At 41.4% G+C, this 27,674-nt stretch overlaps 1 protein-coding gene across 6 annotated transcripts in view; it reads left to right on the top strand.

Moving 5' to 3' along the window:
- The window catches only part of SUN1 (Sad1 and UNC84 domain containing 1), a 2,891,160-nt gene that overhangs the window by 1,164,494 nt on the left and 1,698,992 nt on the right, over positions 1–27,674 (top strand). For all 6 annotated transcript variants that reach the window (XM_044089680.1, XM_044089681.1, XM_044089682.1 and 3 more), the window contains one exon: positions 14,612–14,802. In XM_044089680.1, the coding sequence (XP_043945615.1) occupies positions 14,612–14,802 (191 nt within the window). The remainder of the gene's footprint in view (positions 1–14,611; positions 14,803–27,674) is intronic.

Raw genomic sequence — 27,674 nt, 5'->3', positions numbered from 1 at the left:
GAGATATTGTCATGACTTATTACAGAATGCTACAGGAAGCGTTTTAACTGCAAGGTTAAGTTGTCAAAAAGCATATTTGTGCTCTGTTATGAATGCAGTCCTGTCATGACAAAACAGAACGACTTTATGATTTTGATTTTAAGAGTACCTGAGCAAGCAGTAACGGAAGATGGAAGTTCAGGATTTTATCAGAAATACAGGCATCAGGTTATTGATCTGAGACGTGTGTATAAAAACTAAGGAGATATCACAAAAAATGTACATCAACAGGTAGTTGCCTGGCTAAAGTACAAGAGGGAATCAGTCTGAAAGACGTTGAGCTAACCCTGATAACTAAAATTCATGAATATAATGATAGCAGCTTGATGCAGAAAAAAATATTTAAGGAACAGGATGTAATGAAATAACCCTTAATCACTGATTTGTACATTATTGATTTGCCAGTTTTAGAAATTGGTTTGATAAGAACTGAGTTTATTTAAAATAGCTTTATACTGAAGTGACATCTTAACCGTTATGTGGTGGTTATGAAGGTTAATGAGGGCTCTGATGGGGGAAGCGTTACTGATTTGCCATCTCACTTAGTCACAGCTAAAAGGTTGGAAGTTTGTTTTGTTGGCACTGATAGTACATTAGTACTGGGCTGTCACAAGTGCTTTGTTTTGGCTTTTGGTCTTGAAAGAGAGAGAGAAGGTCTCTGTTTTTCTTTTATCCCTTTTCTTTCACTTTTCCTCATGTTTGTGTGACTTTGTTAGGAAGTATACTATGATTCATCACCAAACATTCTTTCACATCCAACACCAAAAATGACAGCATTACAAGAGGGGTTATGTTTATATTCCTAAGAAGCCAATTCACCATCAGACATTTAGTACAAGATGATAACCTTAAACTCCTCCACAGTCCTACTCACTGTAAATAAAACTGTATACTACATCATAGTTAAGTACTGTACCTCCTCCATGTCACCTGCAGCCCATGGGTTATTCTAAACAAACCAAACTCACTCCCTATTTAACTTAATACTGTTGTCTTGGGAGACGTCAACTATCCTTCCATTAACTGGGAAACCTACACCAGCACAAGTAAATACGCACAAAGTCTCCCGGATTTTATTAATGCCAGCTGTTTAAGAGTAAACTGAAAGGATAATGCATCTGTTTTCTTGGCTGAGGGTTAAGGCATAATACTACATAGCCAAAAGGAAGTTTGTCTGCCAATACCTCAATCCTTCTGTTATATCCAGGCCTGATGTCAAACAATTCCTAAAAGGGATACTGCAAATAAGCCCCCCCCCCCCAAAAAAAAAAAGCACCTGTGCCCCTTCCTTGGGGCTAGAACTTCATGCTGGAAATGCTCACTCTGCCACCATTTGAACAAGCAGCTTCAGCAAGTCTCATATTCTGCGTCTGGAAAATTATCTTTCTACTAGACCTCACCTTTGCTAGGAGAGTATCAGAACTTTAGGCACTCAAGGCTGTTCCACCCTTTCTTATTTTTCAGAAGGAGAGTGTGTCCCTGAGGGTTAACCCCTCCTTTATGCCTAAGGTAGTGAATGAGATGTCACTTTACCCAGGCTATCTACCTGGCTACTTTCTTTCCCAACCCATAGGACTAGGGGAAAGACTCCTGTGCTCCCAAGGTGTTATGCAGACAGCTAAAGTTTTATTTGGATAAACTAAGTCAAACCAGCTGTTTTTCCAATCATGAACTCTAAACTTGGCCAGCCAGTATCTAGACAAACTATTGCAAGCTGGATCTACAAGTCCATCTCTTTGTTACTTGCACCATGGCAAATCCTTGCATACTTGCCCTCGAGGTCACTGTACCATGGCAGTGGCATCCCCCGGAGCTTTCTACAAAGGGTTTGATAGCAGAACAGTCCTGGAAGCTGCCACCTGGTTTTCTTTCAGTAAGCCATACAGAATTGGTCCCTTTTTTTAAGATCCACAGCTGCCTTTGCTACGTTGGTTGTTTTTGGACTCTGACAGTTCTCTCCATTTAACTATTCTGCCTTCTTTTCCCTTGAGCTCAGGGCATCACCCATTTGTTTAGAATACTACAACAGTGATCTCAATCAGGATAAAGTACAGTTGTGTAAGAACTTACCATAACAGTAGATGTCCTGCTGATCACAGTTGCAGTATTCCTTTCTACCCTCCTACCCCCCCCCCCCCCCCAGTCCTAGAGTCTTACTGCCCTGCCTGCAAGACTCTAGGACTGAGTGTGGCTTTTCTGACTCACTGCTTCACCCTCTTCTATCTGACCAGTTTGTCTCAGAGGTGTTCAGGTCACTGGTTTGGAGATAGTCTGAGGATTTACGCTCATCCATCCCTCTGTATACCCCATGTGCTTGTGAGCTCATCCAGGGAAAGCTAAGCTTTGGTACCCCAGCTAGCTATCTGCTATGAAACCCATCTGTTTGGAACATCAACTGTCATGGTTTGCTCTTGCACAACTGTATTTTACCAGTGGTGTCCTCCCTAAGGACTGTTTGTGATACCACATATCATTGCTATTTCTTTGATGTCACAGCTGACTTCAAGAGCCTGTGACTGACCGAGTTTGCAGATGGCTGCAAACTATTCTGTCAAACTTCCCATCTGACTTGCGGATTTTCCTGGAGTACCTAACATGCTTAAGTAAGTAGTGTATGGATCTCAGCCTTAGACTGAATATCAAGAAGTACAGCATTGCCCTTAGGCAAACGTGGGCATCCTTGCACCTACCACAGTGATGACAGCTCTTTGAAAATTGACTCTATAGTTAGGGATCTGGGCACTAATTGATTAAGAAATATTCTATCATGTCCATTATTAGATCACTGATGCAGAAGCCTAAGCTATATGGAATATTCTGTCAAGTTTGTGATGGCTTGTTGTTGCGTAATGTTGGTAGTGATTAATTACATCTGGACTAAGCAATATGCTGTTAATCATAAGTCCTCCTATAGTGGTGTCAAGGCCTAATGGCTTCACTCTGACTACACCAGCTGCCTTTTTGCTCTGTTCCGTTGTATAAGAGATTTGTACAGCTGCTGTGATATGGGCTGCAGCTTTAACTTGTATAAAATGTTAGAAATTGTATATGGTTTCTAGAGCCAGAACTTCCTTTGATAGATGAGTAGTGCAAGGCATCTTAGCTTGAGCATGTTTCATTTATGATCTGCATCAGATTTCTGTGTCGTGTTTAATGGTATGTGGCAGCACTGTAGCAAACTTACCCATGCAACAGTATGCAGATGATATTGCACTGTTTTGTTCATCTCTTAGTGTCCCACAGTCACACAGCATATCTTTAAGTAACCCTAACTGTGGGTCTCTCCTGTTATTGAAATTGATTGCATACATTGCAAAACTAATTCTGTTTAGTATCACAAATATAAACGTTGAATGTTGGCAGTATGACTGGTATAGGGAGAGAGCTAGCTGATGTGATGGACAGAAGGAAGGTTGGTATATTGTTTGTGCAAGAGACCACATGGAAGGGGAGTAAGGCTAGGTGTATCGGAGGTGGGTTCAAATTGTTTTATCATGGTGTTGATGGGAGGAGAAATGGCATAGGAGTTATTCTGAAGGAACAGTATGCTGAGAGTGTTTCGGAGGTGAAGAGTGTCGGATAGAGTGATGTTTATGAAGATGGAAATTGATGGTGTAATGATGAATGTTGTTGGTGCGTATGCTCCACAAGTTGGGTGTGCAATGGATGAGAAAGAAAAATTTTGGAGTGAATTGGATGAAGTGGTGATGACTGTACCCAAGGGTGAGAGAGTGGTGATTGGAGCAGATTTCAATAGGTAGTGGATTTTGTGAAAAGGATGGACATGGCTGTGGTGAATACGTATTTTAACAAGAGGGAGGAGCATAGGGTGACATACAAGAGTGGAGGAAGATGCACACAGGTGGATTATATCTTATGTAGGAGGGCCAGTTTGAAGGAGACTGTAAAGTGGTGACCGGAGAAAATGTCGTTAGGCAGCATAGGATAGTGGATGTTCTTCATCTCACATTGCTGCAGTCCTTACATATGGGTAGTCCGCTGTCCTCGGTCGGCCCGAATACCAAAGTATTAGGCTGACGTCGGTCATGGGCGCCTAGATCTGACATCAGAGCGTCAGGGTATAAAAGCGCATGACCGACGTCATATCCTCAGTCTTTTTTGCCGCATGGTCCGATGCAGAAGCAGCGTTGCAAGTGCCGTTCGGCGTTCTGAAATTGTCGTATTCTGAGTTTCAGACCGAAACCAAGTTGGGCTAAGTACCCCGTTGGGGAATATTTTTGTTTTTTCTTGCCTCAGTTAATTCCGGATGTCAGAAAAAGTGAATAATTGTATTTCTTGTGGGAAACAGATACCGCATAGGGATTATCACTCTCTTTGCATTCCTTGTTTGGGACCTGAGCACGACGTAGTCGGGTGTCGGTTTTGTGCTAGGTTTAATAAGCGCACCATAAAACGAAGGTTAGATTGTGCTAGGTTAGTCTTTGGTAAACGGTGTAATTATAATATGCCGTCGGATCCTCCGACGCCCGCTTCCACGAAGAAGCGCAAAGACAAATCTTTGAAACCTAGACAGGATGATTCGTCCGTTTCGGACGCCGGTCCTGTAGAAGCTACAGTGGAACAGGTGGATCCGGCTGAAGTTTCTGTTGAGTCTCAGGGGGAAACTTTGATTTTGCAGGATGTGCCCTCACTGGAGTCAGGTCAAGCTGAAGGGGCCTCTCAGGTTACTGTTCTCCCTTCTATGCCTAGGGTGGTTAGGCCTTCTGCTACTATTTCTAAGGCTTCTTCTAAGGGCAGGTCTGTTTTGCCTTCCTCTGGTATCACTCCAGGTATTTCAGGGTCTGTGCCTAAAAAGCACATGCTTAAAATGGCAGAAGATTTGATTATTTTAATTAGAGGTTCTATGCCCCCTCCTGATGAGGCCCAGGGTGGAGCCAGAGTTGGAAAGTTTGGATCGGGCCTCAGATGACTCAGAGTCTTCTGCTGAAGATATTCAAGATTTTCCCCCTTATTCGGATTCTGATGCAGAGGATTCCACTCCCTCTGCTTCTCCTCCAGAGGATTTTTCTTTTTCAGAAACTCTGCATTCCATGAGGGAGCATTTTAAGTGGGAAGGACAGGATTTCTCTGATTCACGGAAGAGGCTTAGGGAATTCTTGTTTTTACCCCAGCATAGACCCTTGGCTATACCTCCTGTTTTGGATGTTGTTCAAGATGTTTTCTCGGAGGCTTCCCTTAATCCAGATTCTTTGCCTCCTGCGCCAGTTAAACCGGACAGGTATTACAGGGTGCCTGAGGCTCATAAATATCTGTATAAGAGTCCTAGGGCGGACCCAGAAACTATCAGTCAGGGGCCTAAGGGCGTTAGAGCCTCTGTTGTAAAGAATCCGGTTCCTCTAGATAAGGAAGCTAGAGCTTTGGATAGATGGGGTAAGAAGGTGTATTCCTCTTCTACTTTAGCAATGAGGGCTTTAAATTGCCAGTTTCATATGTTGAAGTATCAGAATTTCCTCCTTTCTCAGCTAAAATCCAAAGTGGATTCTTTGGCAGAGGGCATAGAGTGTAAAGAATTGCAGGATTTAGTACATGTCTCTGAACAGGTGGGTAAGCATTCTTTGCAGTGTGGTTTTGATGCTGTACAGGCCTCTTCTAGGGTGGCTGCCACTGGTTCAGTTCTTCGTAGGCACGCCTGGCTTAAGGATCAGAATTTGTCTGAGCATGTTAAAACTAGAATTCTGGATGCCCCTTTACAGTCTGAAGTTTTGTTTGGTCCCCCTGTGGAGTCGGTTTTGAAGAAAATGGAAGACAAGGCTAAGTCTATGCAGACTGTTAAAGATTTTTTGCAGGTGCAACCGCCAAAATTTAGTAGAAATTGGCCTACTAAGGGGTGGGCGTGCCTTCTTCTGATTCTCAGTCTAGGGGTAGATCTAGGCGTGGCAGGGGCAGAGCTCACAGTACATTCAGGCCTAGAACTTGGAGTTCGCCTGCACAATCTGCAGGTGAGGGCAGGGGCCAGTCCTTTCGTAAACAGGCCCAATGACCTGCATTTTCAGCTGCCAGATTCTTCTTGCCTGGCAGCTCCTTTGGGAGGAAAGTTAGCACTTTTCAAGCAAAACTGGCTTTTAGTCACCCAGGACAAATGGGTATTGGACATTATAAACCGAGGCTACAAGTTCTATTTCCATACATTGCCTCCTTTCAAAGGCATGCCAGACGTTCCTCCTCGGCAAAGGATAGAGGCTCACAAGCAGATTTCTTTACTTCTTCAAATAGGAGCTATACAGCCAGTTCCTCTGTCAGAAGTGGGCCTAGGATTTTATTCTCGCCTGTTTCTAGTACCAAAGAAAGGGAACACGTGGAGACCAATTTTGGATTTATCTATCCTCAACACTTATCTGGACATTCCAAAGTTCAAAATGCTGACGTTACAACAGCTTTTACCTCTGTTGGGAAAAGATCACTGGATGGCAACTCTGGATCTCAAAGAGGCTTATCTTCATGTTCCTATCAGGCCCAGTTGCAGGAGGTACCTGCGTTTTCGGGCTGGAAATTTACATTATCAGTTCTCTGCATTGCCCTTTGGCTTATCTACTGCCCCCAGAGTGTTCACAAAGGTTCTGGCTCCAGTGATAGCCTTTTTCAGGTTAAGAGGAATACAGATTTATCCTTATTTGGACGATTGCCTGATTATTGCTCAAGACAAGGACGAACTTCTTCATCATTTACAGTATGTGATGGTAGTGTTAAGATGCCTAGGGTATTCTGTGAACGAAACAAAGTCCAGTCTAGTACCCTCTCAGGACATGTGCTTTCTGGGTGTGAGACTGAATACAGCTTCCCAGATGGCTTTTTTGACCCCGGACAAACAAAGAAGCCTTTCTCTTTATTTCCATCAAATGTCTCTACAGTCCAGGCTGACTGCAAGGACAGTCCTTCAAGCCTTGGGGTTCATGGCATCTTGTATTCTGGTGCTTCCCAATGCCAAACTGCATATGAGGAAGCTTCAATGGTATCTCAAAATGTATGGACACAACACTGCCAAGATCTAGACACTGTCATTCAGATAATACCTTGCATTCAGAAGGAATTTTTGTGGTGGGCTCAGGAATGTCACCTAAACAAGGGACTCTCTGTGACCCGACCAGAGGCGAGTCAGATTCTAACGACAGATGCCTCGGACAAGGCTTGGGAGCACACCTCAATGGAAAATGGGTGCAAGACACGTGGCCTGTCAGACTTCAACATTTGCATATCAACTTGAAGGAGATGTTAGCAGTCCAATTTGCATTGATGGCTTTCAAGGATTTACTTCACCCAGGGCAGGTGTTGATTCAAACAGACAACACTACTGTCATGTGGTACATCAACAAGCAAGGGGAACCCATTCGTACCCTCTTTGCAGGCAAGCGATGATTTTGTGGGAGACTGCTCTCAGTTTACACCTCAATCTTCAGGCAAGGTTTCTACCAGGAGCACAGAACTCCTTAGCAGATGTGTTGAGCAGACAAATGTGGATCCTCACGAGTGGAAACTGGATCCTCATGTATTTCAAAAGTTGACAGTGTTATGGGGGACTCCAGACATAGATCTGTTCGCTTCTCCACTAAATTACCAGTTGCCAAAATTTTGCACAAAAATGTTTCATCCCACAGCTTGGAAGGTGGATGCTCTATCATTCAGTTGGAGCAATATTCATGTCTATGCCTTTCCACCTCTGCCTCTCATTCCCAAGGTACTCTTGAAGGCCAGAAAAGACAAGCCATCCATGATTCTGATAGCGCCGGATTGGCCTCGACAGCACTGGTACCCACTACTGAGGAGTTTAGTACGGGAACCTCCATGGCCTCTGCCTTTGATTCCGCATCGTTTGTCTCAGGAGGGCAATCACTTCCTCAATGTCAAGATTCAGTCTCTGCATCTAACAGCCTGGCATATTCTGTTTTAGACCCTGGAGGGTCTCAGCTTCCACAACAAGTTTTGAATGTTATTTTGGAGGCCAGAAGGCCTAGTACAAGGAAAGTTTACGCTGATAAATGGAGGAGATTTTTTATTTGGAGCAAAGCGAAGGACTTTGATGTTTCCAAGCCTGATTTAAGTGTTTCTCTTCAATATCTTACTGAGTTATTGGACAAGGGTTTGTCTTTCTCCTCGATAAAGGTTCATGCTGCAGCCATTTCTGCTCACTATGACTGTGACCCTCCTTTATTTTCTCATCCTTTGTTTAAGCAATTTCTTAGAGGGGCAAAGAACATAAGACCCCCACGTAGAGCTCCTACTCCTGCTTGGGATCTCAATTTTGTGTTGGAAAAACTTACTCTACCACCTTTTGAGCCTGCAGCTACTGCCGAGTTAAAGTATTTATCATGGAAGACTGCTTTTTTGTTGGCCATTTCCTCTGCAAGAAGGGTTTCTGAATTACAGGCCCTTATGGCAGTGGAACCTTTCCTGATTTTTCATAAGGATAGGGTATCTTTGCGTACTAATCCTTCCTTTATGCCTAAAGTGGTTTCTGGTGTGGCCTTGAACCAAACTATTCATTTGCCTACTTTTTATGCAAACCCCCAAAATAAAGGGGAGAAGATTTTGCATACTTTGGATATTCACAGGCAGTTGCGTTATTATTTGAGCAGAACCAAGGGGTTCAGGCAGTCTCAGCAGCAGTTTGTTTCTTTTGCTTTGGGTTCTCAGGGAAAACCTGTTTCAAAACAAACTATTTCTAAATGGATTGGTTTTTGTATTTCTTTCTGTTATTCCCATCATGGTAAGGAGATTCCGGCTGGAATCAGACCTCATTCCACTAGAGCTACTGCCACTTCTACTGCCTTTCTAAGGGGGGTAGCTACAAAAGATATTTTGGAAGCAGCCACTTGGAGTTCAGTACATACTTTTTCTAAACATTACCACCTTCCTCTTTATTCTAAGTCTAGGGCTGGATTTGCCACTGCAGTATTACAGGGCATTTTAGCAGCCCCTAATGCCTTATGATTTTGCCATCCTCCCTTTACCTCTGCTTTGGGATTCTACCCATATGTAAGGACTGCAGCAATGTGAGATGAAGAACATAGTACAGTTTTGTACCTACCATAAATGTAGATGTTCGAAGATCCACATTGCTGCAGTCCAATTTACCCTCCCTCCTTCCCCTCTGTAGTTTGGTTTGGTTATGTGGTTTGAGTGATGGTTGTTGTTGGGCATGTTTTTGGGAAGTATCCTGTTTTTGGGCTGTGGCCTTTCTTTTTAGGGCCTTCTGACATCTGGGGCAAGAAAAGACTGAGGATATGACGTCGGTCATGCGCTTTTATACCCTGACGCTCTGATGTCAGATCTGAGCGCCCATGACCGACGTCAGCCTAATACTTTGGTATTCGGGCCGACCGAGGACAGCGGACTACCCATATGTAAGGACTGCAGCAATGTGGATCTTCGAACATCTACATTTATGGTAGGTACAAAACTGTACTTTTGTAGGATGACTTTGGTTATCAAGAAGAGGAGGAGGAGTGTGAGGGCAGCACCAAGGATCAAGTGGTGGAAATTGAAAAAGGGTAATTGTGAGATGGAGTTCAGGGATGAGTTAAGGCAGGCACTGGGTGACAGTGAAGAGTTACCAAATAGCTAGGTAACTACAGCAGAGCTAGTAAGGGAGACTGCTAGAAAGGTGCTTGGTATCACATCTGGGCAGAGGAAGGACGACAAGGAGACATGGTGGTGGAATGAGGAAGTACAGGAGAGTATACAGAGAAAGAGGTTGGCAAAGAAGTGGGATTGTCAGAGAGATGAAAGTAGACAGGAGTATAAGGAGATGAGGTGCATGGCAAAGAAAGAGGTGGCGAAGGATAAGGCATATGAAGAGTTGTATGAAAGATTGGACACTAAGGAGGGAGAATAGGACCTGTACCGATTGGCTAGACAGAGGGACTGAGCTAGGAAAGATGTGCAGCAGGTTAAGGTGATAAAGGATAATGAGGGAAACATACTCTCAAGTGAGGAGTGTGTGTTGAGGAGATGGAAAGAGTACTTTGAGGGGTTGATGAATGAAGAGCATGAGAGGGAGAGAAGGTTGGATGATGTAGGGATAGTAAATCATGAAGTACAGTGGATTAGCAAGGAGGAAGTAAGGATAGCTATGAAGAGAATGAAGAATGGAAAGGCTGTTGGCCCAGATGACATACCTGTGGAAGCATGGAGGTGTTTAGGTGAAATGGCAGTGGAGTTTTTAACCAGATTGTTTAATGAAATCTTGGAAAGTGAGAGGATGCCTGAGAAATGGAGAAAGTGTTTTGGTACTGATTTTTAAGAATAAGGGTGATGTGCAGAGCTGTAGTAACTACAGAGGGATAAAATTGATCAGTCACAGCATGAAGTTATGGGAAAGAGTAGTGGAAGCAAGGTTAAGAAGGGACGTGATGATTAGTGATCAGCAGTATGGTTTCATGCCAGGAAAGAGCACTACAGATGCGATCTTTGCTCTGAGAGTGTTGATGGAGAAGTACAGAGAATGTCGGAAGGAGTTGAATTGTGTTTTTGTAGACTTAGAGAAAGCATATGACAGGGTGCCTAGAGAGGAGTTGTGGTATTGTATGAGGAAGTCAGGAGTGCCAGAAAAGTATGTAAGAGTGGTACAGGATATGTATGAGGGTGGTGTGACAGCAGTGAGGTCTGCGGTGGGAGTGACGGATGCGTTTAAGGTGGAGGTGGGGTTACATCAAGGATCAGCTCTGAGCCCTTTCTTATTTGCAGTGGTGATGGACAGGTTGACAGACGAGATCAGACAGGAGTCCCCGTGGACTATGATGTTTGCAGATGACATTGTGATCTGTAGTGAGAGTAGAGAACAGGTGAAGGAGACCCTGGAGAAATGGAGATATGTTCTAGAGAGAAGAGGAATGAAGGTCAGCAGGACTAAGACAGAATATATGTGTGTGAATGAGAGGGAAGATAGAGGAATGGTGAGGATGCAAGGAGGTAGAGGTGGCGAAGGTGGATGAGTTTAAATACTTGGGGTCAATAGTTCAGAGTAACGGTGAGTGTGGAAGAGAGGTAAAGAAGAGAGTACAGGCAGGATGGAGTGGGTGGAGAAGAGTGTCAGGCGTGATTTGTGACAGAGTACATGTAAGAGTGAAAGGGAAGGTCTACAAGAGGGTAGTGAGACCAGCTATGTTATATGGGTTGGAGACAGTGGCATTGACAAAAAGGCAGGAGTTTGAGCTGGATGTGGCAGAATTAAAGATGTTAAGATTTGTACTGGGTGTGACGAGGGTGGACAGGATTAGGAATAAGTATATTAGAGGGTCAGCCCAGGTTGGAAGGTTTGGAGACAAAGCCAGAGAGGTACGATTACGTTGGTTTGGACATGTGCTGAGGAGGGATGCTGAGTATATTGGGAAAAATATGCTAAGGATGAAGCTGCCAGGTAACAGGAAAAGAGGAAGGCCTAAGATAAGGTTTATGGATGTGGTGAGAGAGGACATGCAGGTGGTTGGTGTGACAGAGCAAGATGCAGAGGACAGGAAGAAATGGACACAGGTGATCTGCTGTGGCGACCCCTAACGGGAACAGCCGAAAGAAGAAGATGATCACAAATATAGACATTGTGCTATACAACCACAATTTAACTCCAAAACATGATTTCAGAGTTAACAGGTTTGTACCTGCGGGCATTTAGGCGTGTGTCTGACATTTCAACCTATTCTGAGCAAATCTATCTCGGCAACTGTCAAGAAGCCCCATACTGAACTGCCAAAGGGACTGTGTAATCCCCTACAAAGACAACTATGAGTGTCCTTGGACTTTTGGAAAGCCATGTCTTCACTTTCTGTTATATTAGTCAGATGTGGGCACATTTTCATCGGTCTACAGCTGGAGTGCATGATTTGTACTTGAGATGCTTCAGGTGCAACTCATCATTGTGGCATGGTTAGGCAACTAGACTGCAGAGTACTGCACAGCACACGATCATATCAACTACACTGTATGGCTTAATTTGTGCTTCAGCCTAACTAGACGCCTACCCTCTCCACCCTGTTATCTTGATATAAGCATACAAGGAGCTCGAGGTACTCAGACTCTTCACTTCTTGCTGTGTCACCCTCCCCCACCCCCCAAACAGCGCAGGAAAGAGTCAGTGATAATCTGTTGTTGTTTTTCTTTTGTTTTTTCCCGATTAGGGGTCGCCACAGCGGAACTCGGGTCCGCTAATGATTGGACGTCGATTTTTATGGTGCCGAGGTGCCTGACGCCCAACCTTCAACTAAGGCACGCCCATTCACGCATGTCTTTCGAATGCCACTCGACTGCAGGAAGGACATGCAGACTCCACACACAAGGCATGAGTTCGGGACACTACCAAAATTTATCAGATGCGCCTGCCTTAAATGTCCTTTTGATACATCTCTTATCTTTAAATACTTATGGAACTTGTAATTCCCCCTTCAGCTAATGGTAATTAATGAACAGTGAATTATCATATTACATTTATAACTGCATTTTATGCAGTGTATAATGACCACTGTTGGTAAAAGTATGCATATTTTTTAGTAGCTTATTCATTAATCTGATTAGTGCTGCTCAAGTGTATGCATGCACATTCTTGCTACTGTATGTAGTATAATTGTTATTGTACTTAATGTCTTTTTGTGGCCCAGTGGCAAAACCCTGAAATATACCTCACAGCTGTTACTGGTTTAGATGGTATTGTTCAGCTCTACTTTAAATTGCCTCTCCGGATAGTTGTATCAGTCAGGACATAGACTGGCTTCTAAGGCAAAAATGACCAAATGTAGAAGTAAGGAATGTGATACTGTATCAGAGACTTTACTGAAGTCCAAAAAATAGCACCCCAGTTCATTGTCCTCTTTCTACAGCCTGGTAGAATATAGTCTGTAATGAGTACCAGTGCAGTTTTGACACCATGACCTTGTCAAATCCATGTTGCATATTGGATAGTAACTTTTCAGTCATATACTTTTAAATTTGAATGTGCCCAATCATGATTTTTTTCAGCCTCAGTACTAAGTATAAGGGCAGGATGGCAATTTGCAACATACATTTGTCACTTCTGTTATGAGAGGAGACCACATGAGCAAATTTCCATAACTTGGGCATAGCTCCTTCATAAAGGATTGTTTTATTAGAAGCCCTATAAAGGTCATCAGCTGGTAAAAAGCTAACTTTAGAAACCAAGATTGGAGTTTGTCCACCACTTTAGATCCATGGATTTTTGTACTTGGGAGAAGCTTCTTAATTTCTTTGTGGTCTTCATGACCTGCTTTATAGCAGTTTCTTGCACCCAGTTAACACATTTGGGCTACCATCAGTTCAAGAACCCTCAGGCTTGTGTGTGCCCCCATAAGTAAGAAGGGCAGGTCAGTCTGCAGATCCCAGGGCCTGTCCTATCCCCACCTCCTCTGTAGCCTGAGAAACTCCATTAGAACTGCTTTCGGGAGGTACATAAATGTTTTGCGATCATCTGATCAAGCAGCACACTGCTTGTAGTGCAGGCATCTCCAACTTTTCATGATGTGGCACTATGTCGTCATTCCTGCAGGTGCCATCAATATAGTGATCCAAAAGCTGCCTGCCTTTCCAGAGTGGGCAAACCACTGTCTGCTGTTCACTCCTGTCCTCCCCTGCCTGGTCCCTCCTGCACTGTTGCAACTTGTTGAACTCAGGTTCTCCGGGGTGCAGTCAGGTCTTTATCTCTCTGTGCCAGAGGATTTTCAGGAAAAAAAAAACTCTGCAAAGTTCTCAGCCTTTTAAGTAAAGTTTTCTGGATGTTTAGAGCTAGGCCTTTTGCAAAAGATTTTGTGGAGCTAGAATGTGTTTGCCATTATTGCAGGCATTGCTAGTCTTTCAAGTTTTTGTCTTGCATTTATTTCTAAGCCCACATGAACATATCATCCAGGCTTTGTCTATATCTGGCAGAGTCATTAGCTGTGGTGTTACCCATGCTGAAGACTGCATCCGCACTTACTTTTCACAATTGTTGTGTGTTTTGTTGATCACTAACTACAAACCATTCGTTGGAGTAGTGTAAACTTACATCTGTGTTAGTGCGAGTTCTAATAGGAGTGTTTGTAGTCTGATGATCAGGTTTTTTTTTTGTTTTTTTTTTTTTTTTGCTTTGTCAAATGTCTTGAAACCATTAACAAGTTAGTGGTTTGTTGATTTTAACCTTCTATATAAACAAGAATCCCAGCCAAGCAAAGGTGATTTGACCTGTTTGAATACCCACACTAAGGTTCTCTTTCTTATGTACAGAGTCAGTCCTCGAGGTGAATTTTTTTGGTGAAGGTCTTTATTGGAAGAATTTAGTTTGCTAGCTGTATTGGGTAGTAAATTTTGTCAAAATTAAATTCAGTGAGTAAACGTGTTTCTGCTTTAATATGCTGAATGGCTGAGTGCTTCACACAGCTCCTCTCATCAAATGTAGTTAAATTTACTGTATCAGTGCATTTAGTCTGAGTTTCTCCATATTTATTCTTAAGTCTGTGTTATCTAAAGAGCATTTTAACAACCTGAGGAATTCTGAACATGGTTTTAATTGTACCAGGACATGGGGCCTACTTTAAGGTATTTTTTTTCATATATTTACTGTTTGCATTTGTTGCAGAGCAGTGAAACAGAGAAGTACAAGTAAACAATTGAGTACAACACAAGAATACTCAAAGGCTCTTTCCAGTTCCTCAGCACTCAGCCAGAGTAGTTTTGCCAGTCATGTCAGTGACCTGTCAATGGCATCCACTTCTACAGTGCTGGATGAATCTTCAATACAAGAAAGAACAGAAGTTGACCACTTCTGGGGTGAGTACCGCAGGAGGAAATCTGACTGTTTTTGTCATGCATTTAGTTAGGGGAACATGCATATTTAACATTAGTACCCATATAGTTGTTCAAGAGGAATTTGCTGCTATAGAATTTTTGGAGGTGAGGAAAATGAGTTTATTTTGATGGTAAGATTGAAGTACTGTTACATGTCTGCTGTAGGCCACTTGTACTGTGATAAAAAGACTGGTTAGAACATACTGAGAGACATCTTTCATTGTATTTGTAGGACACACAATACAGTATGACAACATCTTTCCATCCCAAGGTGCATGGGTTTTGAATAGGTAGTTTAGTTCTGCTGTAACATGTTATTTTCACAACTTCTCAGACAGAAGCTGGACAGAAATATACAACACTGATGATCAGTATTTTATACCTTGAAGTATTCATAATAATGTTAAGAATTCATTTATGGTTAGGTTTCTGTATTTATACCATGCATTTTGTTTATTTTTGTGCACATCAGCTTGAACCATGGTTGTTTATCAAGAGTATTTATCTTTGGAATCTTAAATTATTAATGTAAGTATTATTAATGTATAGTTTGTGTGGAACTGACCAAAGTAGATCTAGGTAAATTGAAAGCTGTTGCTGGTTTGGTATGACAGTATGCATGTAAATAAATTTAAAGACTATTAATAGTAGAAATGTGGTTCATAATGGCTGTGTATAAAGACACATAACTATGATTTACTGTTGCAGCTAGCCACAACACTGTTGTCCCTATCCTTTCCTTGCTGTGTTCGAAGCAGCTTTTGTAAGCCTCTATGATTTGAACTGTGCACTTTCTCAGGCACTGCATTTCAGCCACATTTCCGGTAAAGTAATGTCTCCTCACGTCTTAACTGGAGCCAACCCTTTTCAAGCTACCTGTTGCATCCCTTTTTCAAATGTCCTCCTTTTCACCCCCTCCCCATTTTCCCCCTTTTTATGTAGTACTAGGATCATGATTATGTTTTGTCTTCTTTCCCTTACTGCAATTGTCCAATATTGCAAGTAGTCTTAGACCAACCCTTCCATTATACACTCACGTTTCTGTTGCAGACTGTGTATGTGGCCTAAAGACCTATACACAATGCTCCATACACAGCTTTACCAGCGCCACAGGCATAGGAAAGGATAGCTGATATATTTCTGGAATTCACGTCTCACAGTATGCTTGAAATAATTGTATTGACTTCTGGTACTGCAGCATTTTTTTCTGAACTTTTTTTTTTTTTTAAGGAAAAGGTGCATGTGGAAAATGCCCCTTTTTAAAAATGTCTGAAGTACCAGTGGTTTGCATAATTGAATTTTAGATTTCAAGTAGTAAATGTCCTGTCCTAGCTGCTTAATTTTAACATTTTTTTTTGTACACACTAGTATATTGTTTTAATAAACTTATACAATTCCACTTATACACATATTTGTCCCTTACATGTTCTCACATATGTTTTTATTATAAGTGCTATAGAGGTTTTAATTTGAGTAATATTTTATATGTTTTTATAAGTCTTTATTAACATTACATTTCCCGTTTAAATGTTTAATTGACTTTGTTGCAATTTAATTGGATTACCTACATATTATGGGACTTGATTTTGTTTTTTGAATTGACCTGAAGAAGCTGTACTCAGCGAAAGCGCTTGTCTGTTGAATAAAGAATATTTACCACAGGACTTGGTGGTTCTATTTGGATTACTTGGAATATTTGAAACTCTGAAGGGCTTTGTGTTGGACTTGAACTATATTTGTTTGCTGTCTAGCTTCGCTCCTATCCACTTGCTATCAAACTTTGTTTATTTTATTTCTGGATAAGGAGTGTTTATCTGCAAGTGTTCCTCCACGTGTTGAATAATTTTAACATTTGTTCTTGTGTGTAGTGTTTAATACTACTGTGTTTGTAGAAAAGTGGCTTTTAAGCAAAAATGTTGTAATTTTTGGAAGCCATTGCTTAATGGGAAGCTTTTTCAGAAACATATTTCCTGTGTGTGTATTATATATACATATATATATATATATACATATATATATATATATATACATATATACATATATATATATACATATATACATATATATATATATATATATATATATATATATAGTGTCTGTGTGTATATATATATATATATATATATATATATATATATATGTAGTGTCTGTGTGTGTGTGGATATATGTAGTGTCTGTGTGTGTGTGTGTGTGTATATATATATATATATATATATATATATATATATATATATATATATATATATATATATAGATAGATATAATGTGTGTGTATACCAAGGGAAGAGGATGAGATACTGAAATAGAAAATGAGTGTGGACTTGGATGGCAGAAGGTTATAGCCATTTGAGATTTGAATCTTGGATGAGCAGACTAGGGCATGCTGCAGGGTGTAGGAGGAGGAGCACAAATTAAGTTTTTGGACAGTGCTGGGTGTAGCCAGCTTTTGAAAGACTGTACACCAAAGGACAGAGTTCTGAATGTGCCCATAACCAAAGAGGAATAGGTTAGTGATGTCTGTGAAGGTGCTGTTAGCCATCAGTGATCATGCTGTTGTGTGTTAGAAGCAGTGGAAGAAAAGAACACAAAAGACTTGGTGTGAGATTTCAGAGAAGTGGATTAGGGTGAAGTAGTGAAGAACTTTAAAGATAATGGAGGCTGGGGAAAAATAGCCTAAACTGGATAGGAATAGGTTATGGAAAGCAGTATTCTGTGATATGGATAGAGGTTTATGTAAGAGGCAAAATGATGGGAAAGCTGAGGTGGTTATACAGAGAGTTGAGGCTAGCAGTTTAACCAAACTTGGGGCATCCATTAGGTGGAAGGGGATGGTGAGTTAGCAGAGATGTAGTACAAGCATGCAAGCATAAGGGCAAAAGGGTGTGAGGAAAACAAAGGCATACACTGAAAGACAGAGCAGAAGTTGAAGATGGTGACCATTTTTTAAGGTATATAGAAAAATGATGGAAGGAAGGGGACAGTCTTACCTAGGCCATGCTGTGCTTGTACATGGGAAGGGAGGTCGTGGAAGGCTGAAGAATATGATACTGAAATTTTCTATTGTTTCATCTTTTACAGAAGACACCAATGGAGGGTGGCCTACTGAGGTGGAGTTGGGGGGCATAGTGAAAAACACAGTTGTCAAGACATTTGGATAGAGGCAAGAGGCAGTAAATTAAATTTTTTTCCGTAAGGGTTGGTAAAGCACAAGATGCTAAGAGGCCTCACTCTTGCCAGTGTAATAGCATTTCCTGTGGCTGGTTTTTAACAGATTATAGGCTATTGTAGAAATGCCTGTGTGTTTGGGGGGGGGGGACTGTCAAAATACAGGGACCTTACAGGACTATTAGTCTAACAGCAGTGGCAAAGTAAGTCATAAAGGGAAGGCTAGATATTTTCTCACAGTAACCAATGTCCAGGAAAGTACCATTGGCTCACATCTGGAAGGTGCTCTGTCAAACCTGGTCCAATTTTATAATCTGGTTACAGGTGAACTTGATGGGGTATAAGAGCCCATGATATGAAACTAAGTTTCACAAGGCATTTCACTGTTTCTCACTCAGGAGGTTGCTAGGAATATAGGTAGATGTTGATCTAGAATCAGTACTAAGGACTTGGATTACTGCATGGTTCCAACTGTATGACACACAGGGCTGTGATGGCAGGAACAAGGGATGCAACTTTATTCACTTTTGGGTCCAGAGCTTTTCACTGTGTTTGATACATAACTGATAAAATAGGATCAAGCTGTTCACTGTTTAGACAATGTTGAGAGAACCAGTGAACAATGGGAGGAGTCTAAGGAAAGATTTGGAAAAGCTGACCAGGTGGGCTGAATGATGGCAGTTGAGGTTCACCATAGATTCAATGTAGATGAAGTGCTTCACAAGTAAAGTATCAGCTGGGATTAATAGGAATGAAAGCAGCAGAGTGGGGGAAGTATTTGGAAGTGCTCATACCTAGACTGGACCAAAGGATCAGATGAGAGGACTGCAGCAGAAGATAGAGGGGTGGAGGGTCGGAGACCAGCAGATGTTGCCTGATGAAGGGATTTGTATAATGTAGCCAAAAGACTGTAGGATGTATAGTTATGATTAAATTAACCAATCATGTAACATTGCTTTGAGTAGTTGTTTGACATTCAACACCGCATTAAGTGGCTGTTAGTCTTCTAGGATGCACATTTGAGGTAACCTCATTACCAAACCAGATATTTAACTGGCTCTTAAAGCTGACTAAACTCTGTCTTCCTTGTATGTAGTATCAGTAAATTCTGCAACATTCTTTCTTTGATACCACTAGTACTTTCTGATCTTTTTTGCTGTGTATAACTTAAAAATAAAATAATTGATGTAACATGAGTAGTGTGACCTGGTTAGGCCATTCCTTGAGTACTTTCTGCAGTTCTGGAGACTATACAACCAGAGGATTAACATTTTGCAGAAAGTAGTCCAAAGGAGAACCACCAAAAGTACCCAATCGTATATTTTTTTGGAACATAGGCTGTTTTAACTCTAGGAGAGATGAGATGGGGTGAAGAAGATTGTCTGACATGTTAAGGACTTGTCCTGAACATGAAATGCAAAGTGCAGGCAGTTGTAGGGTACATGTACTCCTTGGGTGTATGAAAGCACTTCTTCATAGAGGGCTTTGTGAACCCATTAAAAGGACTGCTAGAATGGGTGGTGGAGATGGACTACATGGAGCCATTCAGTAAAGCGTGGATGATGGAGAATTGATGAGGGCAATACAGAAAGAAGGAGGGTGCTTATTTCTATTTTTATTTGTCAACTGGTTAGGTACACTGAAAACCAAATAACACACCACAGCACCACAAGAACCTTAAGAGACTAATTGATTATTAATTAGTTAAGCACTTTTGTCCAGTACAGGTCACAGATTTCTTAAGAATTAGTTGTATCCTGTTCCTTCCATTTAAGTAATGTCATCACGTGTGTGACACTGTCATCAAAAGTATTGCACTAAACAGCTTCCCCTTCTCCTCCAAGCAAAACTATTTTATTTTCTGTCATTGAAAGTGAACTGATGTTTCAGCTTAATGTTTTTCTTTCAGTTTTTCCTGGTTAGGGGTCACCACAGCGGAACTCCAGTCCGCTAATGATTGGCAGTAGATTTTTACGGTGCCAAGGTGACAGCTCGACGCCCAACCTTCAGTGAAGGCATGCCCATTCACGCATGTCTTTTGAACGCTACTTGACCGCGGGGAGGACATGCAGACTCCACACAGAAGGATGATTTAATAAAAATTAGCAAAAGAGAGATTAGTAGAGGTAGAATGCTGAATGCAATTAAAACTCAAATTAAATGGGCTTATTTTTCCTTTTTGCTAGCAGGTCGCTGAGCCTTGCTGTCATGTCCTTCGATTATGTTTTAAATGAATGAAGAAAGTATAGAGCTTCTGGAAACCTACCCAAATATCTGTATTCCTCAAAATGTAAATGAATTGCTGATTCCCTCTAATATTGGTTACAACTTGCTGTGCTGTTTAACAGGTATAGGGATGCTTACATACACTTATGTGTAGTTCCAAATATTCCATGTAAGTAGTCATTTTTTTGAACGGTGTAGTGGTGAGAGTATATATATATTACATAGTGAAGGGCCAACATAGGTAACTACATGTTGGGACTGCAGAGAGAAAATGGTCAACCACTTCTAGGTAAGTATTCAGCCCATTCTTTATTTTTGTTATTACCTGTATTTTGTTAATTTACTTGTTTGTGAAAACCCTGCTTTAAATTTTTCGTGCTGTGCTTCTCCAGTCTTCATGACTAGGTGAGTCCAGTTAATAGCGGTCTTCTAGTCAGTAGTGTTTAAGTGCCTTTTTTTTCACAAACAAGAAACTGCTGTCAGGAAGTTGACCCTGGCGAGGTCTCCCCCCACCCAAATACTTTTTTTAATTGAGACAAGTACACAGTATGTTGGAATGTTTGGGGTACAAGAGCTGAATACTCAGCCTTTGGCTTTGTTAATCACATTATAGGACTCCCAGTGGAGAGTTTTAAAAATATAATATATACTTATTTAAAATATGTAGTTACTTTCCAGTAGTACTTTTAAGTATTGAAGTTGGTGTGCATGTAGGTCTTTACTGATACCTCTTTGTTGCTTTAGAATATTCACCCCCAAAGTCTAAATGATGCAGCTTCACTGCATGTCGGAGACTGGCAGATATTGCCTGAAGGGATTTGTAAAATGTAGCCAAAACACTGTAGGACATTTGGTTATGAATAAAAAAAATCAGTGTAGGTCATTTGATTATGAATAGATTAATCAGTCACATAACATTGCAGTTTGTTGACACTCAACACCACATAAGTGGTTGTTAGTCTTCTAGGATACACATCTGAGGTAACCCCATTAGCAAACTAGATATCTAACCGGTTCTTAAAGCTGACTAAACTAAAGTCTCTGCCTTCCATATATGCAGTGTCAATAAACTTCATAGCATTCTTTAATAACTCACTAGCACCTTCTGACCTTTTTGCTGTGTACAAGATTTAAAAATTTGATGTAACATTAGTCAATCCAATGTGTTCAGACATGTAAGACAGGCTGCAGCGCTAAGTAAGCTTGACATATGAATGTTTCCCATGATGCACCAAACATTATTTTCTGTCCTCTCCATATCTTTTGTTGCTCATCAGTCCCACACAGACAAAAGGACTCAGGATTCTAAAAGTTTTTGATTATTGAAGTTTGTTGTCTGGTTTTATTCATTCTATATTTTTGTTAATGTAGTCTTTCAATACTATGCTAAGGTCTGCTCTACTGTTTTTACTTCTGCTTTTGACCTTGTCTCAGGAGTTGTTCCCTCCAGCATCGCAAAGTGTATGCTGGCTTACCACCCCCCCCCCCCTTTTGTTTTAGATACTTGGATTGTCTGTTTTGTCCTTCAGTCTGTAGTTTTAGCTAATTTAGTGTTGGTGCATGCATGTATGTGTGTGCGATATATGTATAATATAATTCTTGGTAAAAATAGAACAGCTCTCTTGTTTAAAAAAAATTGCGGTAGAGCATTAATCCAGTTGGATCAATTTTGAACTCAGCCCAGGGCAAAAAGTCACACAGTTAATAAATGCCACCTCAGGATAGGATATGTTCTTTGGTGTGTTTAGGGCCTCAGCATGTAGAGGTTGACCTAGAAATTTGTGACAGCTTAGACAACAAAAGCTTGAGAGAGAAGAGAGTAAGTTGGCTCTTGAGGGATTTTTGCCTAGGGCAAGTGCTGACTCAAGTGAGGCTTTTCTTTAGAATGTTGAAGAATCTTGGATGGAGGTTCAGAAACCTAAATCTAGAGGCAAGTGGCTTAAGTGAAGGGAGGAAGCAGAAATATCTCTCTTACAGCAATGATTCTTGGTTATCGGTTAACAAGCAATTTAGTCTTGATTATTGTGAATCCAGTTCTTTTACTTCTAGAGTAGTTAAGTTGCTTATCGGTGTACTTGAGAAAGACTGACCAAGACTTTGTAGACAAGGAGAAGTGTGACCTTCTGTGGTGGTGGTGATATTTATTTATTTATTTTATATTTGTTGACCGGGTTTGTCTGTCTGGGCTACAATTGCCCGTTTTCAGCAGAGGCCTGAGGAGAAAAGCTCCAACAGAAAAATAGAAATTTTACATATTGAATACATATAGAATACATTCATCATATGGTTAGGCATATTAACTTCCTCTATAGGAGTCTGCCGGTCATATCTTTACAATACACAAGCTCAGTGTCTTTCTTTTTCTAGTCAGTTGGTGACTGTAAATTTTGACTGAGAAAGTCCTGCTGCCTTGGTCAGATGAAGATGAGTCTAATTCCCCTATATTTAGAGTGGATAGGGATTCTATTTCTGTACCCACTGTTTAACTTGTCCTACTTGGCTCCTGTTTCAGTGCAGATTTTGGCAAGACCAGAGATCATTCAGTAGGTGCCAGAGTCTTTGCTGGTAAGTGTATTGGCATTGACTATAATCATCTTTGTTTGACCTTAGTCTTTTTACCTTCTAAGGTAAACATACTGTTAAAGATGACCATGTTAGTAGTGATTCCTTCTGCAATGAAAGCTGTCTTGTCTGTGTGGGTTGAGGCCAGAAGGGTTGAGGTTTATGCTGTCACAGATTCCCTAAGTGTCTTATCTTTGCCGTCCTCTGCTTCTGTGCCCTTGAAGCCAAAGGGCTCTTAACATCAGTGGACCTCTTGATGTCTTTGGGGACTGATCAGTCAGGGTCGAGGCATGCCTTGATGCCACCATTGGCATCTGTCAGGGTCAGTTTTGATCCCTTGGCATTTGAGCCCTTGGACTTGGACAGGAGCTGCTGGTTGTTGCTTCTGTGCCCAAGGCCCTCTTCCTTCAGCTCCTATGACTGGCCTGTATCTCTGATCTAAGGTTAGATGAGTGGAAGTATGTTAGAGATGCTACACTGTAGAGACCTAGGAAGCATACATACAAAAGAAGGCTTATGAGCTCCCCTCTTCAGCATCTCAATCCAGACATAGAGGAGGGGAATGGAGTTGATTTCCCATTGTATATCTCATCCGATATTTGTGGAGATCCTGAAGCTTGTTCAGGAATGGAGGAGGATGGCTCACTGAATCCTTATCATCCCTAGAGAAAATCTTAACTCATTCCTTTCAATGTAGCTCTGGATGTTTACACTGTAAATTCCAATGGACAGAGCTAAGCTTTTTGATAGTTTAATTATGCCCTCACATCTCAAAAAAAAAAAAAAAAAAAAAAAAAGGTTCATATTTCTGGAACTGTATAACAAAGATTAATATTTCTTTACCTGTACTTGACACTGGTCAAATATCACTGTAACTGCTTTTACAATCATGTAAGCCGTAAGATGAAATCTTTAATACTTTTTATGTAGCGTGGTTTTGGTGTTAGTAATGCAAATATGAACAAGCAATATTTGACGCCTGGAGGCATCAGTAAGATGCAACTGCAGAAGCAACTGTTGGCATCACTTGACTGTAATCTGTTTAACGAGGCTTTGTAGTCTTGCCCTTTGACCTCGTTGAGTGATGCTTCCAACGGATTAGAGATCTTAGATGTCTTCAGTTATAGTAAGAGAGATATGAAAAGATGGTAGCTTCTGTTCCTGAGGCTGGACAAATCCTATAGCTGCCCAGAGATTGTGATGCCTTGGTAAAAACCCTAGCATCACGCACTGTAGTCTCCACATCAGCCCAGAAGTGGTAGACTTCTCCCGAGTCCACTGGTTCTTTCCACTTCCAGAAACAGGTATATGCATTTACCTCTTGCCTCCTGGGTGCTTAATTACCTTTTGCATATTATTTTCAGTGTGAGATTGGCAGTGAAATAGATGAGATGCTGCAGGAGAGTGATTAACATTAGACTTCCTTTTCAAGTTAAACATGCCCCTGACACTTGATGTGGTTGGAGAACAAGGGCAGTGGATAGTAGAGTCACTATTCAGTTACACTTGGCTGCTCTTGACAGTCCTTGTTGATAATTTCAAGGCGTCCATCAGAGTTCCCTTTAATGTCACTTACCTTTCAGACAGGAAGTCAGAGTATGAAAAATGGCAAGACTCTCATGACTTTAGGTATCCACTTTGGGCACGCTCAATTTCCTTTTGCTGGCATGTAGCAGAATCCTTTTTAGATAAATTGGATCCATCCAGTGCAGCAGACAAATCTGCATTTTTAGGAAGATGGATAGCAAACTGGCTGAAAGAACACACACAGTTCATATAGGTTCATAGGTAGGTACTAGGCTATCGGCCCTGGGGCCTATATAAGCTAGCCAAAAAGGTTCCCTGGCTTTCGCCACCCAAGAAAATTATTTTCCTGTGCCCCTGTCAAGCAGTGCCGCAGAAGTGATCCCCGGGGTGAATTTTCTGTTTCTATTATATGGTAGGTACTTCATCTAAAAGTGTGAAGGTTAACTAGCAGAGTCCTCCAGGGGTCTGTACTAGGACCACTTTTTTGGCATTTACTTATCTCCAAACTGAGAACTAGGGCCTCTGGGGAAACTAAGTTTGCAGATGACTGCTAACTGCATGTTGCCAAGATGTGCCTCTGATAACTGCACCCTTCAGAAAGAACTTAACTGCACCCTTCAGAAAGATCTTAATGTAGTTAATATCCATTATTTTAAAAACGGACTCAAATTAACCTTGGTAAAAGTGTGTAGTTTCATTTGGCAAGCATCCCCTATCCTCCGTACATAGGCAGTATTCCACCACTAAAGAAAAATGCAGATGGGGACCTATGTACCTGGGTGAAGGTTCCCTTTCTGTTAATTATATGACAACTGTAGTCACAGCCCTTTGGATATAATCCAGATCTAAAGATGTTATTGTTCCTTTATTCTACACTGATTTAACCAGTTAAGAGTGTGGTTCCCTTAAGGATGTATCTCATGTGACGTGTCAGATAACTAGATAAGCTCTATCTTTTCCTAGCCAAGAAGAATTCAGGCTTAGAAATCCATAGTTGGCAAGAGAGGTTAGAAGGGCTATCCCTTAACTGAATATGTTAGACTCTTGAGGGGTGATATTTGCCTTGCCTGCTGTTCTATTAAAGACCCTCTTGCCATTTATTCTCAGTATCTCTGCAAGTCTAATAGCTTAGCAAACACCAGAAGCAGGGACTATAATTTTCACCAGCAGATAAACAGAACACTATGGAGAATGAGGGAGTCCTAATGGAGTACCTCCTCCTTCTGTAGGATAGGCAGCCCTTTGTAAGTTGGGTAGTGACTGGATGGGTGCCCTCAATTTTACACCAGAACAGAACTAATAAAATGTTAAGCAACAAAATGGGGGAAAAATATACTTCTGAAACTCTTGAATTCCACTAAGAACATACTTGGCTACTCAAATGATAAGCACATTCATTCCAGCTTTAATTCATATTAATTAATTGGTTTAGAGAATGTCATTTGATTTGGAGCTGTATTTAAAAGTATGATGTTATGTAGTCCTATTTCGCCTTCATTTTTACATATGGATTCGGAGCTGATCCTCTGCTCCGACTCAGCCTTTTACAAAGCTCAAAGTCTTCTAGTTGGCTCGTGGCTAGGTAGGTATCCCATAGTGCACCAGTACAATCCCCAGATCTCGTTTGCTGCGTCTGAGTTCAGATGTACTTGCTTGGCCGTGACTAAGTTAAAGACTTTTTTTATTATTACTATATTACAGTTTAACTTTAGTGATTTATATGGCTCTAGATAGAGTTTAGTACTGTTAGAGTAGTTTCAGACTTGTTGAAGTGTTTTTCTTCACTTTAAATTGCTTAGTTGTTGAGAACTAGTTGGCCTTTGTTGTTCTCATTTGGTATCCTGTGTGCCAATGCTTTCTAATTAATGTGGGCGTTTGTGCTTATTTTGCTATTTTTTGTGTGCAGTGTTTCTTATTATTAGAGAGTTTGGAATTTAAATAGTTATTTACTTAGATATTTAGCGATTCAGCTTGCATACAGGGTCTTTTGATAGTTCTGACCCTTTTGTTTCTACGACTTAGCGTTTTAAGCGTAGATTTATATTTCAGACAGTTTGGACATTTAGATATTTCAAATTTGTTTGTGTGCAGTCTAGTTGATAGTTTCTGACCCTCTAGTCTTATACTTTCTACCTTGGTCCGTTTTAAGTTAGAGGACCTAGTTCTCTGTCTTTTCTCTCTCCCCAGGGCTAGGCCCGCTTGAGTTAGAGGACCTAGTCCTTGTGGTGTGTGTGCTAGTGTGGTAAGGGCTAGGCTTGTTTAAGTTAGAGGACCTCCTCCTCGTTGTGCTTGTGTGTTTCTGCTTCACCAATTATCATGTCCAAAGAGGCAAAAGACCATAAACCTTCTAGTTTTAAAAAATGTGTAAAGTGCTCCCAGAAAATGTCAGCTACGGATGGCCATAGTAATTGTGTTTATTGCCTCGGAGCCATTAATTTGCAGGAAACCTGTTTGTTTTGCCATTCTTTCAGCACCAGAGTTCTCCAGGAGCGGAAGAACAAGCTAATTTTGAAAGGACTCCTCAGGCCTTCCTTCGAGGAAGATGTGGCCAGTTCTTCCTCTGTCACATTCCTCCAAAAAAGAGAAGATGAAGCCTACCAAGAGGCATTCCTTGGCGCTGTCCGGTCCTTCGGAACTGCATCCTAAACTTCCTACGCCGGATAAGACTTCTATCTCCTCGACTCCACTGACTTCGGAGCCGATCGAGGATGTTTATCGTGTTTCACTGCTGCAGTCATTACACTTGGGTTATACTGCCGTCAGGCGGGCCCGCAGTTGGCCTGAGTTCCAAAGTCTTGGTCCGGCGTCTGTTGCTGTTGCCTCTTCCCTGACGTCAGTGCGCCAGGGGTATACAAGAAGTAGCCGACGCCATTTTCTTCAGTCTTTCTTGCCGCGCGGTGCCCAAAGCAAAAGCAGTTCGCAAGTGCTGGTCGGCCGAATCCTGAGATTTCAAATTCTATTTCAGAACCGAAGTCTTCAATAAAGCTAAGTACCCCTTTGGGGAAACTTTTTCTTGCCTCAGACCGATGTCAGTAAAAGTTAATAATTGTATTTCTTGTGGGAAGCAAATACCTCATAAAGATTTTCATTCTTACTGTATTCCATGCCTAGGCCCAGATCACGTCACTAGTTGTCGGTTTTGTGCTAGATTTAACAAACGCATTATTAAACATAGGTTTGATTTTGCTTGCTGTTACTTTGCACGAAGGTTTGATTATACAATGCCGTCGGAACAACTGACAACTGGAATGCACAAAAAACACAAAGATAAGGACAGGCATCCTAGGCCCAAAACTAACGACGAAGCCTCTTCTAGGCCAGTCGCCGGTTTTCAGTGAGGCGCTTTCGCAGCCCCTGACACCCACTACCTCAGA

This window comes from Protopterus annectens, chromosome 12.part0 (assembly GCF_019279795.1).
Source record: "Protopterus annectens isolate FY-2018-M chromosome 12.part0, PAN1.0, whole genome shotgun sequence".
NCBI classification, from domain to species: Eukaryota; Metazoa; Chordata; order Ceratodontiformes; family Protopteridae; genus Protopterus; species Protopterus annectens.
This window is presented reverse-complemented; position numbering and strand designations above follow the sequence as displayed.